General features: G+C 39.1%; 1 protein-coding gene across 2 annotated transcripts in view; it reads left to right on the top strand.

Annotated features, from left to right (window-relative positions):
* Positions 1-16250, top strand: part of FAM53A (family with sequence similarity 53 member A) — a 73070-nt gene extending 56820 nt beyond the window's left edge. For both annotated transcript variants that reach the window (XM_072862746.1, XM_072862745.1), the window contains exon 5: positions 15085-16250. In XM_072862746.1, coding sequence (XP_072718847.1) covers positions 15085-15408 — 324 coding nt within the window. In that variant the 3' untranslated portion in view covers positions 15409-16250. The remainder of the gene's footprint in view (positions 1-15084) is intronic.
* Positions 16251-19414: the final 3164 nt, after the last annotated feature.

Genomic DNA, 19414 nt, shown 5'->3' with positions numbered 1-19414 from the left:
AGCATATATATATTTTTTTAAAATGTCTATAAATATATATTATAAAAATAAATATAAAAAGGCTTTTCTGTACCTTTTCCCCTGTGCTCTGCTTTTGGAGGCCTTGACATGAAAGCATGTTGCTGAATGGTGATCATCATGAGGACTGAAATCATACTGTTCAAAATACTAAGTAGTGGTAACAAGCTTATTGAGGCAAAAAATACCCTTTTTTGACCCTTTTTTTTTAAGTCATGTTCTTGGTTAAAACTACCTTGATGCTTTTGGAGTATTGTTTTTAAAATCAAGGATTGAAGATAAACCCAGACTTCACTTACAGATTATTAGCTATCTAACTAGGATAAATTGCAAATCTCCTAATGGTTTCTGATTTTTGCCAATATATGATTTGATACAGCTAGAACCAGATGTTGATCACTTTAACATAGGCTTGCTATGTAAGAATAGTGGCTGAGAAAGGGTTTTCAGCATTGGAGTTGTGGATCACGATTGCTTAGACCCCTTCCAGGCACTGGGGTGGAGGGGAGAGATCACTGTATGGATTAGGAAATCAATGGAGTTTGTACAGACCCTTCTGACTTGCCACAGTTCCCTTCACTGGCATCCAGCCATCTCTCAAATGGGTATGGACTTCAGAGTTTATCACAAAGTCCTTTCTTTGTGATCACTGATTTTTAAGGACAGATAACTGTCATCTTTCCATTGCCATATGGTGTGTCAGGGAAGGGTAGATGGGCAGATCCTAACAAGCCTTATCCTGGCTCTTTTTGCCATCATCTTCTCCCGTTGCTTTCTGAGACTCTGTAATTCATGTATCCCTATTGTGCTGTCTTAATGTATAATCATACTAAATACGCATATGTGCTAGCTAATAAGGTGTAAACTTTGTAAAAGCAGTAAGGTAGGTTACACCTTCCAAATCTGTGTAAAAGTGCATGGTTATATATAAAACTGCGTGCAAACAAGTGAGCATCCTTGCCCATGTGAAAGTTACCAAAGGTTACACCAAAGGTGCTTCGGTACAATGCTTGCAACAAGCTGCATTTTGAGGACTTCCAGATCCTCAGATTACATTCCTCGTTAATCACCAGTATTAATTTGTTCTCATGTTGTAATGTATTTGCAGGTTATGCAACAGCCTTAGGGAATTGAACTACAAGTTGCAAGCTTAGTTTTCACTCTTAAACATACTTGGCAATAGCTCTTAAATTTACTGCGACAGTTACTGTATATGTTGGCTTTTGTCCATGTGCTTTATATGGCCACTGAAAGTACTGCAGACTTTGATCCTCTCCTTTGCACGGTTTTTACTGAACTCCTCTCAGTTGAGGCAGGCTGTCCTTTGAAATGTGTCCTGTGAAAGTAGCACAGACTTGGAGCTTTTCTCCTTGAGAGGGACAGACCACTCGGCACATCAGTTGGTAGCAGCCACGGAGCTTTGTCTGGCAGATGGGGCGCAGCGGTTGCTGCTAGGGCGTATGGAGATGCTTCTCACCAGGAGCAGACTTCAGCATCCTGGCTCTGGTCCTGGGAATGGCCTGACTCTGTATCACATAGCCAAGTGGCCCTTCCATCTACCTGACAGTTTTGTTGTAGTGCTGTTAGAAGTGCTGTGCCTTGTTTTCTCCACTGAAAAAAAGTGGTAAAGTGGAAGGAAGCATCCCAAGGGCTGCTAGTTAGAAAGCACTGTTGTATTTCCTTCACACTCTAAAATTATTGTCACATAATGCCGGTGCCAAATGAATGTTATATTAATAATATTGATTGCTTGGAAGTTTCAAAGTCCTCAGGACTCTTTGTTGGAACCCATTGTAATGGCTGTTTGTTGTGTGTTTGTAGAATTTAATTTTGACCTATGGGCTACATGCTGGGATTTATTCTTGTTTTTTGCTGCATGTCTTCTGCTTCCCAGGAGTGCTTGACTTGTGCTGCAGGCCCTAGTAAAACCAGCTTGCGACCGTTACTGCTGCTGCCCTTTGCAAAGAGTAAGAACTCCATCAGCTCATATGTTAGATGAGTTTTCTGCCTTGCTCTAAAGTAAAATTTCTTAATCTGACACAATTAACAGTAAAGCTTACAAATATTTGTCCTACTCTTTTGGGTAAAAAGGAAACTTCTGAGTCAGGAGGATAAGATGAATATATTGCTGCTAGCAAGTGTGTTTCTGAGAATTTAATCAGTATGCGAATACCCAAAGCCTTGCTTCCCTCGGAGTTCAAGGAACCGGCAATCCCTTCACTCTGTCCCTCTTGTCATGCTGCAGAGGCCACCAGTGTTGTGTCCCATCCTAAAAGCAGAATATAAATGTAAGCTTGAAGAGGTAATTTGAGATTTGGGGGAGCTTTTGCTGGGTGGCAGCTGCAGCTTGAAACACCTCATCTTGCAGAGACAAGGTGCCTGCAGCAGCTGCTTACGATTTGTGTCTCCCCTGCTAACAGTAGTCTGGCCTGGCAGAATGTACTTGTGACAAAATATCTATGGGTTTAATGAGGGTGAAACTTGGCAACTATTGGCCAGAAAAGCACTGCCAGGAGTGTGAACAATTTTCAGATGGCTTAATGCAGTTAATGATCAGTTGTTTCTTTCCAGATAGTGACCTTCTTTGTGTGAAACACATTGCCCCTTGCATTAAAAAAATCTGTTCAGTTTTGTAACTGAAGACAACATATACTGTTGCATCAGGCCAAGACTGTCCTTAGTCAGCAATTCTGATTTCCAAAACATGATTAGGAGGATTTCTGCACAATAAATATTCAGTGTGATCCTTACTTGTGCTTTGGTTTAGCTTTGGATTCTTTTAATTGGACAAGGAAGAGGGAACTGGGTAAAAGTATGTTCTTGCCTAAGCAAGGGAACAAACTAGAAAAACAGATGGTGCTAAAAATAGTTTATTACAAGGTCTAAATATGGCTCTGATTTTTTTCTTATAAATAATGCAGCTATAAATCCTGCTAGATATCAATAAGTATTGAATTAACTCCAAACTGCTGAGTGTTACAGAACCTTTTGGCAGCTTTCCAAGCTTGGTGTTGCCCTTCATTCATAGGATCAACATTTAATTCCTTAACAGGGGAAACCTGAAGAATTCATCCTCTTTGAATGGAAACATAGAGGCAGGGAGCTTGAATGAGTAGCTACAGGCGAAGACATCCCACTGCAATGGAAGGGGAGCCGTGCTTGATGAGTTCCTGCTAGGTCGCAGCCAGGATGAATCTCCTCCTTTCTTTGCTGCAACGCATGAACAATCAAAGGCTCCTTTTTTATCTATTGTTGCCATGGAGGGTGTCCATTTAAAGTTCAAATTCCAGCTGGCTTGGAAAGAAGGAAAGGAGATAGGAGTAGGCTGGGCTGGGAGATGATAGGCAAGCATCAAAAGTGAGCTGAAGACAAGCCAGCACTTTGTCCTGTGACAGGACAGACCACGCTGGGGGTACTTGGCTTTGAATGGATGCCTGGAAGTTTTTTCGAGTAGTGAATGAAATGCTACTGAGGTAGCAGGCAGAGAGAGCATCTGGCGTTTTGCTTTCTTTGCATCAGCGGAGTGGGTCACAATGTGAAATTGGGCCCGAAATGGCATTTAATGAAGTGAGCCCTTGTGTTGGAGGTTCCCTGCGCTCTGACAGCGAGGGAGCATAAGCCTTGGGGATAGTGAAGGAAAGGAAATCTCATTAAGGATAAAGGTTCCCCCCCTCCTTTTTGTAAATGGCATTCTGTAACAAATGTCTTGCAAATTGCTGGAGCTTCTCAGAGCCGTTCAGCACTGTGTTGCTTTGTCAGACCTGAAACTAGCTCTGTATGTTTATGGTACTTTTCTGTAAGCAGTGTGCTAATAAGAGGAGGAGGCAGCTTAATATCTGCTGCAGATTTGCTTTTCCTTTCTGGCAAGTTCCTGTATGTACAAGTAAGTATTCGTTGTTGAAAGAGCTAATGAGTACCAGACCAGCTGCATTTGACATTATGAGAAAAGGGGCCATCTAGTAACTCACAAGCCAGGTTTCAGCCAGCTGTGGATATTTTCTTTTTTAATTATTACTTAGCCTGTCATAAAATTGGATTATGCTAAAATTATTGGTGATGTTGTTTGGAATACAATACAATATTGAGTTAAGAGCTATGGTTCAGTGTTATATATAGGGTACTTATAGTTAATGTGCCTAAGCTGCACCAGAGGGTTTAAAGAGAGGTGAGAGCACTTTTCTCAGGTTTTACCATCTGGGTTTTGGCAGGTGGCAGGGGATTAGGTTTTTTCCTTGCTCTAAATTGCAAGAGATGGTAGCTAGCAGAAGAGTTGAGTAGTGTTTAATCATTGATATGGGAACTTTTTCCCAGCTCTCTTGGCAAAAAATAAAATCCCAATTAAATTTTTAAAAACTTTATTAGAAAATGAGTTGTACCTCTTTGACTTTAACTTAGGGTAATTTTGGGAGAGGTGGTTCTCTTAATATTCAGTATTCTTGTAATAACATGGTAATCAAATTAATAGACTAGCACATCTTTATAGTACCAGATTGGAAGAACTCTTTTCATTCTGAAACTAGGCCTTGGTCTTCCATACTCTGAATATTATCTGTTGTGAAACTTCCCTTGCTTTTTGACAGTCACTTTGTGACTTGATGCATCCTCTTCTGAAAGAGACCTAAACCAAATTGATTCACCTGAGGTTTTTCTCTACAGAGAGGTTTATTAAAATCACTTTGGGAAGTCTTAAGTTTAACTGTCACTTTGTCTTTTAGTCTTGCATTGCAGAGATCTGTTCCTGCTGCAAGTATATACTGCTACATAGGTGTGATAAAAGCAAAACAGATGTTTCCAAGCATGTGAAAATGAACTGATTTAAATTTATCTACATCAATTAGAGATGTCAATTTGTTCTTCCATTAGGATGGGAAATATTGAGTTGTTTACATTCTCTTTTTCAATTATATACAAACTGAAGAGATATTTGTGGGGTTTTTTTAAGTTGCTATTAGAAGAAACTTTTAGTGGAGTATGGTTATAAGCAGATGTTTTCTGCGTGACTGGGAGGTGATTGTTTGGTGTTAAGGTTAGCTGCAGGTAATCAAATAGCTGATCTGTTCATATACTTGAAAATACTCAGTTCTTTATATGCTGACAATGATACATGCTTCTGCAATAAAACTTAATTATTACCAGAAATTGAATTTTAAATAATTGAGACTTCTGATGAGTTTCCTCATTTCAGTTTTCATTATAGTAGTAACCACGTGACTAAAACTTAGAAGTCTCTTACGGTATGCTACAAAGCTTGCAAGTTGTGGTAGTATAAACAAATTTGAGTCTTTAAAATGAAGCGTGTGTAATACTTGAATGTATAGCTTTTTCATGCCGACTCTGATTTTATTACAAAATAGAGGAAAACTGAAGTTGGCCATACAGTGAGAAGTGGAGCTCAGTTTTAGTGTTACCACAGTGCTTTAGGATTTTGAATGTTGACTCTCTTACACAGAAGTTGGTTATACATTGTTTCTCTTCTGATTTGGTATTATGTGTTTTAAAATGTGTATTGTTGTTTTTCAGTGCAGCTGAAGGATAAAGGACCAGATATGTGGTTTCCTGACTTAACTTTTTTTAAAAAACATTGAGCATCAACTGGTGAAGTGTTGTCAGCTTTGGTATTTGAACCAGTAAACAAACTTGTCCAAATCATATCAACCAAACAGAAGTTTTAGCACAAGTTGACTCGGTATTAAAAAATCTATAGCAGGCTTGCCACTTGATGTCAAGAGCACTTCCTGAGCCACCCAGTTTCAGAAATGTTCAGAACGGTCCAAAATCAGATACTCACCTAGAAAAATGCATACATGTATTGGAGATTGAAGGTGAACAGTGCTAATTCTGTTCTTTCTAAACAAATCTGTTATGTTCAGCTTAACTTGTCTCTGGAAATAATTAGTGGCGAGAGTCCACTTACAGTTTGACTTAATGCTGCTACAAGAATTTATTGTTAAATTGTGGTTTTTGCATCAAGTTGAGCAAAAGATTCCTAACAGCACTTGTACTTTGTCTGCATGTGTATATACCCATGCGTGCCTGTGTGTTCTTGTATAACAAGATCTTAAGGCTTTGTTTTGGACAAGTATTTCTGTAGTTGAAAATTGGTCTGAAGAAGGGGGAACTGTTCCCAAGCTGAGGTCGTGTTTCCCTTTCTCTCCCATCCCCCTTCCCTTGGCAGAAGTGAACTTTATGGCCCAATTATAGAATCCCTTAAAATGCTAGTTATGATGAAGTGCCAGCATAACCCAATAATATAGGTGAGGCTGACGTCTGTCAGTAACTAATGAGGGTAGCCTTAGAATCAGGATTTGGAGTTTACTTCTCTAATTTCTTACAAATTTGACCCATTGTATCAATTTAATATTTGACCTGAAGATGATGATAAAAATGAACACCCTAGAATTTTAAGAGAACGTGGTACATGGGTGTACTCTGCAGAAATCAGTGCATATGTGATTCAGTTGTGAAAGTAATTGTTTGCAGCTCACAGCAAAGTTGTGAAGGAATAAGACCTTGGCTAAACTGCTCAGGAATAGAAGTTCTCTATAAAAATAGATGACACATAAATGGCAGGAAATGAAGCCGGTATGGTCATGTTTTGAAGCCACAAGGGTCAAATCCTGTCCTGTGTTACACTGGTGCATAATCAGTCAAACCCTGTTACTTGAGAACAGAGTTTGGCATGGTGAAGTGAACTTCAAAATGCGACTGATTATTAGGAGTTTTGTGGAAGCACAGCTACAGCCTTTTCTCTTCTTGTTTGAATGCATTTAGTTAGAAATCTAGAAACCTAGTAAAACTCCTGGGTTTGGAGGTAATTTTTTTGTTTGTTGATTGTAGTATGCAAGTCTGTTAATTCCTCTGTCAGAGGAATAATATGTTAGAAGGCTTTGGCTACCCAGGATGGTCTCTTTGGTTTTGGATCCTGAATACTGCAAGATGATGCTGCAAGCAGTCATATTGCTAAACAGTTTTCTTGTACTGTTCAGGGATATCAACATTTTGAGCAACTGTGAAGTAGTGTATGGCTATGTGAAAGGAGGTGTGTGTAGCTCATGTTAATGATGTGAGCTTGCTTCCTTATTTCCTAGTTTGAAATGCAGAAAACTAGATGCATCTTTCTAAAAATCTGTATGAATGAGACATTATTTAAACTAACTCTCTATAATATAATTTTTTCATATTATTAATGAAGCCAGTAATATGCACTTTAAGTTATTTCTTGTTTCCAGAGCCTGTTTCTTTTCTGAAGGGAAAGGTAAAAGATCTTGAATCGGGAAAGATGGAACAACACTGGCAAAACATGAATCATTTCTGCTGGGAGAGAACATGTGCTTACATTGTTTCCCTCTGTGCCCTTCTACTACAAAACCAGATGTGTTCATCATCCCTGTATGAACACAAATGGTGCAGCTGTTTGTTCATCACACCATCACTCATTAATGCAGTTGGCTGATGTGAATTTGCCAGACTGAAGCCTCTCAAGCTTGTGCAGGTCAAGCATAGTAGAGGCCCAGTTCCATGTTGTCCAGCTCTTCAGTTTATCCATAACGTGGATAAATCCACTGTCCATATTAGAGATGTCCTTAAGGTCGAGCAGGGAGTAGGAAAATAACTAGATGAAGGTGTGAAAGATGGTTGTTTCCCTTAAGACAGAGCAATTGCTTTGGTCCTGCAAGAGACCCCAGAGTGCAGCTGCTGCCTAAGCAAGAACAGAGCTAGAACCCATCTTCCAGGCCACTCTTCCTACTATTTCAGTGCCCTTTTGAGTCTTTTCTCTGTGGTGCTGCTTTCCCTTTAAGGAAATCTCTGTTCTAAATGCATCAGTGCATTTCATATGAACACTGCTGCTGTATCTAGTAGTTGTCTTGTTTGGCTTAATCATCCTTCTCCCTGGCCAAAGTCTTGTACTGTATTATTCAGCTGAACAAAGCAAATGTCATTATGTTCCACTTTGTTATATTGATTATCAGCCAGTTCAGCACAGTTAAATCTACTGTGTGAGCCTCTTCTGTTTCCATTAATGGAATAATTCATAGCATCTGTAGGTATTTATGCTTGCTGGACTGGTACTAAGAAGAGTTGAAACTTTTTTACTTAATTACATGCAGGTGAAATAGGTAGGCCTAATGTTTATAGAATGTAATTCCACAGTCTCATAATAAAAGATTGCATGATTTATACTTACTGAAACAGGAAAGGTAGAAGGTTGCAGTTCACAGATCCACCGAACTAGAAAATGTAAGATGCCAACATTTTCTTTAAAATTCCATACTGTAAACTTTTAAAAATGCAGTTTAATGTTGGCCTGGGTTTTATGTAAGGGGAAAATTGCCATATATGGTCACCCCCTTCATGTTAGTATAGGTGTTGAATCATATTCTTGACTGTATTGCATTAAGTACTGCATTAACTCACTTAGTTTCCAGTTTGTCTTTAAAAACAAAGTTAACCCCTGTGATAAATGGTCCTGGACTTGTGGAAACTGCTAAACCCCAGCACCTGAGTTTCCTGTAAGTGTATGTTAGCTCTGTACTAAACTGCCCCTATCTAACCAAAACTTAATTTAGAAAGGAGTGAATAAAAACAGTAGTAGAGTTTTTCTGCTTAAATTCAGTTTAGAGAAACACCTTTAGACTGACAAACTTTTCTTTAGTCTGCTGAAATTCCTTAGTTTCTTATGTTACTTAATGATGGACCTTAATTGAGCACGTGTGCACGCTAAGCACGTGGGGGGGTGAGCTAAGAGCTCTAGGGGGCCTGTGGGTTTTCTCCTCAGTTGTTTAGATGATCCTTGCAAACTACTACAAGGAAAAGATGTGGGGAGGGTATTTAGTTTGAATGTGAAATTTTTATTTCACATGTGGAGTGCCCATCATGAATAAGTTTTATGTCTGACTTTGGGGCAAGGGGGAAGCAGGTGTTCAGGCTGAACTTAATCCACGGTGGTTGTAATCCCTGCTGTATTTGGGATCTGCTATGCCTGAGACTTTACACATGGCTATTTGGAATTTGGTGTGATAGCAGTGATTGTAGTTGGGTCTTACAAAGTTTCCTAGCTAAATGAGTAGGCTGCTGTACAGGTTTGAAGACTGCAGTGCGTGAGTCTTTTCCCAAAAATCTCCCCACCAGTGCAGGTGACCAATGTGTGTGGACTGTACTGGTGCTCAGGCAGAGTACTGGATCCCCAATCCCCCCAGTCTTTTTGCATTTTGTTTTTCTCATTTGTAGACTTTAACTATTCCAGTGGTTTCTGTCAGTTATCGCACGTGATGAACAGCTTGTATTCTTGCATATGTGAGTATAATTAGACAAATTCAGCATTTCACTTGGAAATATTTCAATTTCATTAAGCAATAGTATTTTTTCAACTAATAGCACTAAATAAAAAGCCAAATTAAATGACAAATTCTTACAGCTAATAAAACTTATAAGTATACTGTGGCACAATTTAGAATATAAGCATAAAAATGTAGGCCAATAAATAGATCAACTTTCATAGTAGACTACACCAGCAGACTGCATGCTTAAATCTAGAACAGTCTGGCTAGTGGAAGATGAAAGCCTGTTACTTCATGATACTGTTTAGCATCTGATGTGAAATGAGTTGATGTCAGTTTACTTCTCTTCCTGGGCACCTACATCTAAAAAATTAAAATAACCTTTGAAGATACAGCAGAGACAAAGTAGTGAACAGCTTTCATTTCAAGTCATAGCCATATTGCTGCATGTCAGTTTGTATTGATTTTTAACTAGGCCTTTGGCTTTGCAAATAGGATTTACCTTATTTGTCTACAAGAACTGCAGCAGTAACTTTATCTCCAATGTAAGGAATGGTTATTATAGTTAAGTGTCTAATTACATGGCAAAATGGTAGAGGTTGTTTGCTCTTTCTCATTCATATCCAGTATTCCATGTTTTTTCTGCTTCCTAGTTATAGATGATGAAATAAGCATTGCATTTTTGAATATAAAAATACATGTCAAATTTCCAGGAAAATGAGGGATAACTGCAGAGCTACAAAAAGTGAACAGCATCTTTGGTTCCCAAAGTGAATTTGATCAGAGATTAGGTTTTGTCCATGAAGGTGTCAGGAATTTTCTAGGGATTTGATTCTGTTTCCACAAAACACATAAATAGAAATGTTTTTGTTAACTATTTGGTTTGTAGCTCAATGCAAGAAAAAGGTGAGACTTCTCTTTTGGTTTATTTCAAATGCGTAGTTTAAAAATCTGCAATGATTTTTGACTTGAAATATTTTTTAGACACCTGAATTTAAAAACTTAATGTATTTCTATACCTTTGATTTCTTATTTGAGCAGGGAGAAATTCTTTGCCAGTTAACTTTGGTTTTTAACTTTTAGAGTGTATTAGCAAGCCTCAAGCATGTAACGTTATGAAGAATATGATACTGTTTTCCTCCTGTCAGCACTACTTCATACTGATGAAGCAGTATTTATTCTCAGCTGCAAGCTTCTTAAAGCTAAGGTTATCTGTGAACACTGAAGCGTTCACAAAATATTCAGTGCTATTCAAGACAGAAAAGTCAGAGTCAAAAGTCAAGAGTTTTACAGAAAGGTTAATAGTTTGTTACATAAATACATCATTTTTCTTACTATTTTTCACTTCATGCATAGTAGAAAATGTAGAGATTAGGACTGTGATGGAATATTTTTTTAATCTATACAACCAGCTGAAATTTCTAATGATTTACAATAAACACTGTACATGTCTCCAACTTGAAATGTCCCAGGTAATGATATTAATGCAAGTAATTAGATGCATGAAGTGAAAATTCAGTTTACAGGGAGGGACACTGTTGATATCTAGTTATGGTAGGATGTGATATCAGTCAAGTGATGGTATATTCAGAAGGCAAGTTTTCACATTGATTCAATGAGCTGCTTAGGACCAGTCTTCTGTGACAGTTTGTTCTTATAATTTAAAGTTCTTCCTTAAGTCTTCCTCTTAACTTGATTAAATGAAGTCTCTTCAACATAATGAATTTGTACCATGGTTGGACTTCATTATTGCTGAGGCTAAACTGTAACCTCTTTGGGGCTAGGTTACTGTCTGAGATACAAACACATCACGCTGCATGTGGTGCTTCTGATCTAAAACTTAACTGTGGTATGAGTTACCAACAGTGAAGGCATTTGGTTTTGAGCCAGTCTGACTAACCTATAGGGAACATCAGTCCAGGAAGTGAAATAAGGACCTGTGAAGACCTCAGAGGGAAATGCAGCCCTTCTAACTTGCTCCTTCCCTATCTCCATTGACTGGCTAGGTACAGGGAAGCAACAGAAAAAGCCATGTGTTGCTCCATGCTCGGGCTGTCTCTTCAGTGTTTTCTGCTTGGATTGGTTGCTGATATGCCAGGAAACTCCAGGATCTCCTCAGCATGAGGACCACTGTATCACCCACATCTTTCATATTCCTGGTAGAGACCTTAACAGTCAAGAGACCCTATGTGCTGGTATCTCTTAAAGCAGCATGCCTTGTGTTATGCAGTCATAGGCAAAAGTCTCAGGATGGGACAGAAAGCAGGCCAGATAACTAGTCTAATTAGTCTGAATTCCCTCTCTTCCTAAGCCTATGGCTTCAGGGAGCAGCCCATCCTGTTGTGATGACTAGTGCTGAGAAGCAGTAGGATGGGCTTAGGGCTTTGGGTAGTTTCAGGCTTCCTCTGCTCCTTGCTTTGTGCCAGCTGCTGCAGCTGCACCTCTTCAGAGCAGCTGTATCTTCCACCCCCATTCAAAACTGAGGGGGAAAATGGGTGGACTTGGTGTACGATGGGGGCATGGGGAAGAAGCATGAGAACTGCTGCTCCCATTATACACTAGGTTTTCATGCACATAAATGACTTATTTTTTTCCCTTGACTACTGTAGCAAATGCTCTAGTTTTGTTAGTAAAACAAAAACAACCTTTTTATTGCTTTTTATATTTGGAAAGTGATGTATTACGGGTTTCTGAACTGGAGGTTTAGTAAAGAGTACAGACATTAGCTTCCTTTCAAGCTACTCTGGGCCTTTCTTGTTTGCTTTGTATGGCAAGGGTCTAGAGAGATGTCTTTTATTTCCTTCCCCGCCATTGTTTTCGGTACAAAGTTTTTTTTCTTAATATTCAGACATTTTATCGCCTCAGTTCTTTTAAAACTCTTGAGTTTCTTTTTTTCTTTTTTTTCCATCACACAAAAGAATACTTTTAGCTGATTGAGTTCTATCCATTGCCAACTGTGGACTCTTTTGTCTTGCTAGTCCAGCATCCTTTATAAAATGAGGACCATTGAGCAAGTACTCGCAGGCTCCCCACTGAGCACAATTGTGCTTGAAAGGTGTGGTACTGTACCAGTGTAACATGTAAAGCTGCAGTTTAGATGGCTTGAATGCATTGCAATTTCTACCTTTTGCTTTGTGAAAGAAGTGGGATTGTGCTGTGAGATAATAAATCCACCTATTTTTAGTTCCGTGCGGTTGTGACAAGTGGGTGAACAAAGAACCAGTTGAATGCACTTGCTGTTGTGTTGAAACCAGCTAAAAGTTCCCATTCAAGTGGTTTCAGCACAGTACAGCTAACAGGCAATTTTCCATTTATGTACACAAACCTTCTAGAAAGACAGCTGTGTGGTTGGATTAATTTCTAGCAGCAAATTGAATAAAAGATATTTTGAAGGGGGACTCGGGAATTCCTTTCTAAACCATTGAAAGCAGAACTTTCAAAGCTTTCCTTTATTTGATCCCTTTCCTTCCCAGTGCCTACTATAAGATTTAAAGAACTGAAAATATTGTCCCCTATATGGAGATACACAACAGGAAATGTGTTCTTTTTAGAAGCAATGAGATAGAATTAGGATTAAAATATCCTTTAATACTTTCTAATTAAAAAATATACTGTTTTGCTTTTAAGTAAATATGAGATAAATTCACACCTCTTAGTCATAAAAAGGAGCTCAAATGTTTGTCCTTGAATAAGCTGTAAGTAAGCTATATAGAAATGTTTTGAAAACAGGAAGGTATTTTATACCAAAACTGTTGAAGTTTGGAAATAGAAAGCTTTTTGATCATGCAGTGTTATCAATTTTGTTGATGCTAGTCACATGCAAAATTGGATGTGGGTTTTAACTATAGCTAACAAAGCCTTTGGCGAATTCCTCCTGACAGAACTATGGTCAATAGTCATGTTTTTTTCTGCAAGTTGATCTTTGGATGCAGGTCTTGGAGTTGCATAAATCAACTCCTAAATGAGGTCTTGCTTGTGTCTTCCCAAGCAAACTAGGTTATCTGTTATAGATCCTTCTGGCCTGAAACCTATGACTTGTTAACTAATCATCTAATGTATACTATAAGATATGAAAGTGGTTTGAGCAAGACGAGCTGTGTGCAATACAGGCATAACAAACCTCTGACCAGTAGCGAAGAGTGTTGTAGTGAAGAGTGTTGCACTGAAGTGTTTTCAAGTGGTGCAGGCTTGGGGAATACTGCTACAGTGTCTTCTCTATGGAGAGATACCAACGATGGTGAACCACCATCCCATACCAGTACCGCTGTTCACTCCTCAGCCTAGTTGTGCTGTGATTGAACTCCAAAACTCAAGTGTTTTGCTTTTTACCTTTATGTGTGCTTTCCCTCAAACTTTCTATGTAGATTTGATGTAGCAATGTCCAAGGAACTGGATGAACTTGGAGTGGCAGTGGGCTTGTCTGCAAGATGTTCCATATGTAATATTGACCCTAGGGGGTCAGGCAAATCACTTGACCTCAGTGAGGTTTCCTCACTCTCCTCTCCTTCATCCAGTTGTATACAGGCAAGGCTGACTAATTCAGATTTCTTCTGAATTTGTGAAGTTTTAAAAAACTACCCAAAGATATTGGTAAGCTGCTCATGGGGTGGCTGACGTACAGTGGTGAAGTAGAAAGATTATCCAGTGCTTTGGAAGAGCATCTGGAATATAGCATACTGGGAATGTTGCAATGTTCCTATTTCATCTGAGTATGTCAACAAATCTAAAATACTTAAGAAATGACAAATTGGGGGAGGAAGCTGAAAATGGGTGTGAAAGTTGGTCTTGTTCCCTGTGGATCTACTTGTAATAAAACAACTGCCATGCGTATGTGAGACTGGAGTCACTTAACCAGTAAGATATTGAAAGCCACCACAACTTTATTCTCCTGTGTCTTACCACCTCTGAGAAGAACCCCGACTATTTCACCTTCCTCTCACTGCGTGCTTGTATGAGGCAGAATTTAGAAGTTTCTCACTTATTAAAATCTAACTTCTGCTGTCAATATAGCCCTGTTTTCCTTAAGTGCTGCTTTTGGATTCTAGTCAAGGATCTGTTACCATTACTCAAGGAGTTTAGGCATTTCATTCCTTTATCTGAGGGACAGAGGTAGCACATTTACTGAGGTTTTCTTTTCTTTTTTTCCTTTGTCTAAATGGAGGTGAGTGCCCCTCTGTTTTCAATACACTCTTCATAAACTGAGTTCTCAAATTCCTGAACTCCTGTTCAAATGGTACCCAAATGTAAGACAAACTAAGCTGACTCTGGACTAAGACGCTTCCAGTAGAAGCTTGGTTTTCTCCTGTTTTGAAGTTACCCAAATGTGCCATTTGCCTTGCAGACTCTCGCTGCCTCTGAGGTGAGGCCCGAGGGCTCATTGTCTGCACGCTTGGGAACTTTGAGAAATTAATTGTTGACTAGGCTGCAGTGCAGCTGTCTGACCTAAATGCTGATGTTACCAAATGCTATGCTCTGGATTTGCCGGAAAGCTAATACATCAAACTGGGCATCTGTTGTTCCTCATTTAGTAAACTAAAGCTAGGTTTTTGAATCTTTCTGCATAAAGAAGGGGACTAGTAGTTTTTCTCACTACTGGGAATCTACATAGGCAAAATATCTGCACAAAACCAGATTGCATAGTAAGTAAATACCGTTCTTTTTCTCTTTTCCACATATGTGGCACTCTAATTTTGAGTATGTACTCTCAGTCCATTCAAGAATTTAAGGAATTTATTCTGTTCCTCCTGTACAGTCATGGTTAATATATTCATGTTTTTTTTAATTGCAGACTTTAAAAAATTCCAAAAGTCTTTGCTCCCTTGACTATGAAGATGATGATGATGACACACAAATGAAGACAATTGTGTCATCCCCATGTGACTCAAATGATCTTATGAACATCATCACCCCTGGTTCCAGTCCGATGAAAGAACAGCTGGATGAAGTAAGGCATCATGGGTCATGCCAAGGTAGCTTCAAAACAAGGGATTATAAGAAAGCAGCTGCGGTATGTGAAAGCGATGAGGACACAAGTGATTGTGAGAGCACCGAAGAAGGCATCTTTCCTCTAGACTGTGGGGACTTGGACCTAGAGCAGATTGAAAACAACTGAGACTCAAAGTTGTGTGCTAGAATCAGAGTTGTTCTAAATTAAAATGATAGAGGATTACCTTTGCCATGCATAATCCATGTCCCTGAATCTCTGTATTGCCTATCTTGGGCCTGTGTTAGAAGAAATGTTTCAGGTGGGGGAAAAACGTGAACCATTGTTACCTGTTTAGTCTATTGATCAATATGTGGATGACAACAAAAAAGTAGGAGGTTAAATGTTATTTTGAACATTAAGGAATAATTTTGATTAAAAATTTCCTAACAGATATTTTGCATTTTTATGGCTTTTACAGTTCTGGAGAAAAAGCATCTCTATTTTGAAATGAATTTTCAGAAGGGCATTCTATAAAACTAAATCTGTCTACAGTGATTCTGGTGCGGGTATCTGTTGCTTTTGTTAAAGAGCTTAATGTGAAAAGTGAATTGCATAACAAAATTGGTAATAAACTTTCAGATAGAACTCTTAAATATCTGGTTGACAACTGGTCCAAAATACTTAACTGCCATCTTTGACAGTGTCTGGTTAAAAAAACTTCATAACATGTACAAATGTTCTTTTCATACATTCAGGACTTTTTGATCAAAATATGGTAGTGACCTTAAAGGTTAACATTTTCCATGATTTTACTACTTGAATTGTTTTCTAGCCTGAAGCAATGCTAATTTAGGTGGGATAAAACTGCAAGTAGCTGCCCACCTACTTGGTCATTATGTTTTCTGTGGTTCAAAAGAATGTACAACAAGAGCACTTGAACTTTTAGACAGGGACTTTGTAATGATCAATTCCCCAGGAGGTGATCCCTTCAGCAATACTAGAAGGAAAATAGTCCTTGAATTAAATAAAATGACATTTTGCTTTGCACTTGTGTCTGCTTATGAATTTTACTAGTGGAAAGTGTGTAATCTGTGGCAGATCCTGTAATATGGTACTTATGTGCAGAATTGGGTGGAGGGGGAGGGCAGATTTCTAGTCATCTGAAAGGAAAGTGAAGTCAAGTTAGTCTGGGGAGCTGGGAAATAACTCGTGCTGGATCCCACAAGTGCGTCTCGGTGATTACATACACTGTAATCATCTCAAATGTAATACTGTATTCATTGCAGACTATTGCAACACATACTTATTTTGCTAGTTCAGCTACAATAAAGATTTTCCTGAACAAGGGGGAAATTAATTTCAAAATGGTCTTAAATTGGATAGAAATGGGGAAGCTTAGATTATGGCATTTCAGTGCATCATGTTAGTCTGCTTAAATGAGCCAACTCCTACTGTAACTTGTGCCATAAAACTAAAATACAGCAAAATATTTTAAGGCAGCTAATGGAATGTGATTAAAATAAGAAATAAATATCTTGAGGCATATGACAAAGGCTGTGGCGAGGTATGACACAGGCTCCAGCCTTGTGATTAGGGTCAGCCTTTGGTTGTAAAGAGAATTGGCCTTTAATTACTGAACCAGCTTACATAACTCAGTATCTATACAAAATTTTAAAAGTTTGGGTAGCCAGTAAGAAGCTCTAAACTCTTTTTTCTTGCTTTTATGACTCCTCTTGCGTATACAACTGCAAGTGGCAACGATCTGTGATATTGATGCTGGTATACGTGCGTAGTAAGGTGCAAGAACACTGAAAAGACTTGTTGGGTTCTTGATATGTTAATATATATTGTGTGGGAGAAAGTGAAGCTGCTCACTGTCGACAAAAATCATTCTCCTTTTTCTAGAAGAGTAAATAAAGGAGTTGCTGTTGGAGCAAAGACTTCAGTTCCTTCAGAAGCTCCTGTTAACTGTGTGCATCTCACCCCACAGATATTTGCTCTGGTGTAGCACAGAGCATACAGATGGTGGCATACACATGCACAAAGCTATTTGAAATAATCTTATGCAACTGAGGATCACTATTCTTGCTACTTCCTCGAGAAATAGCTACTTCAAGAAGTAGCAAGTGAGATACAGCCAGTTCCCCTTGTGGGTAGATGGGAAATGTGCTATAGTGCAGTGATCAGTCATCGTGGGTAATGGAACAACCCAGCTCCCTCCTGGACTGCAATTACTAGTTGCAGAACTACACTTCTCTTTGTGTATTCTTCTTAATTGAGCAATAGAGGTAAGTAAAATTGAATCAGCTTTAATGCGGGATTGTAGCAAAGGCCAATAGTACAACTGGGATTGCTTAAAAGCTAATTTACCTATTTGAAAGCACTCTAGTTAAAAGTGTAATGGCATGGAATGAGAAAGCTAATGTGGCAATCTATTTGGCTCTTCCTCCCCCAAGGAAGACAAGCTCCTGGAAGAAGTAAAAGAAGAAAATGCCTCAGAGGGCATGAATAAAAGGAGGTAAGATGTGCTTTGCCAAGAAAAAACCCAACACACTAACAAGAAGAACTGAAGCTATTAATAAGAAGACAGTGATAGAGCAAAGGGGCAAGAGTAGAAGAGACCAGATAATATTTATTCTAGCTCTGAAATACAGTCTGGCTGTGATCTCAATGAATTGAGTTCTCTGGCCTCAAAGGCAAGGTTCTCCAGTTCCCTTCTGTAGGTGCTCTGTCTTCAGTCAGCACAAAGCCACGTTCCTACCCCCACGCTTAGGGCAGGAAGGGGTTTCCCAAGTGGAGGTACAGATACATTTGCTTATGATAACACAAGACTCGGTCTCCTGGTAAGCCAGCTGTTAAAACTCTAAATAGCCCTTTCGTGGAAACAAACAGAAAGGAGTGGTTTTAGATACTGAGGAACAGGTTTCATGAAAGTAGGAAGTAGTAATTATCTAGTTTAGGCTCCTATTAGTGGGTGACAGGAAAATAACTAGTTGAACAGTTTTGCAGTAACACTGGCAAATGAAGAAATCTGCTGAAAGGAATCTGTGCACTTTGTCTACAGATGCTAATGTAATCTCCCCTGAGACCCAAAAGTAAAAGGAATCTGGTTAAAGCTTACTTCAGATGGGACTTCAGCTGGGGGCAGGCTTTGGTTTTGCATCACGCACAAGATCTGAAGTCCTACTCCAAAAGAAATTCACAGATGATGAATTTGGCACCTTTGTTGCACTCAATTATAGGATAAAATCTGTAGTGGCTGTTGAGCAAATACAGAAGGTGGTTTGCAAAAAGGGAAAGCATGGTTTCAGAGATTGAATTGTATGTGGTGGTGGGCTGAGCTAGGCTGTAAACAGCTCTGGTCGGGGAGTGGTTTCCTTCTGTCTTGCACCGGGTGTTGGAACGGAAGGCCGTATTGCATGGGGTTGTGGGAGTTGCTCTGCGTCACTTATCTTTCATTTTTATTATCAACCTGGATAACAAAGTAGTATGCATGTTAAATTTGCAGTCAACAGGAAGCTGGACGGATGTGAAAGATAAGATAGCATTAGAATTCAAAATCGTCTTGGCAACTTGTAGAAATGGTTGTGACAGGGAGGAAATGGTGGGGAAAGACAAGATCCTTTTCAGCAAGGCACTAAATTTAGATAGGGTTAAACAACTGCACAAATTCAGAGTTGTGACAACTAGTTAGCATTATTTCAGATAAGGGATCTGGCAGTTTGTCCTGCTGGTGGTAGAAAAGCAAGCTTCAGGAAAAGGTTCAGAAATGGCGATATATTTGGTGAGACTCAAGATAATCCTGTGCTTCACAGGAGCACCTGTAAGTATGCAACTTGAGATGCTGCACTTAGGGCTGGAGAGTCCAGTGGAGAGTGGCATGACTGATATCTTGAAAATGTGGGAAAATGCACTTGTGAGGATGCGCTGAAAGAACTGAGCTTGAAACCGTATGGTAGACTGGGCTTAAATTGTAGCTAGGATGAGTGATAGTTTCTTCTAAGGCTGAATATAAAAAAATAAGGATAGGGAATCACTGGATGCATGTGTGGGGAGATGGCAGTAGCTCTTCCACAAATGGAGATCTGTTAAGAGCAAGCATCTGTCAGGAGCAATAGCTACATTTCGGCTTGCTTTGGGGCAGGGGAAAAGGCTGGCTGACTTCCCACAGTCCTTTCCTGTCCCATTTTCC

The sequence above is a fragment of the Ciconia boyciana genome, chromosome 5 (assembly GCF_034638445.1).
Source record: "Ciconia boyciana chromosome 5, ASM3463844v1, whole genome shotgun sequence".
Classification (NCBI taxonomy): domain Eukaryota; kingdom Metazoa; phylum Chordata; class Aves; order Ciconiiformes; family Ciconiidae; genus Ciconia; species Ciconia boyciana.
Note: the sequence above shows the minus strand (reverse complement) of the source record. Positions and strands in the feature narration are given on the sequence as shown.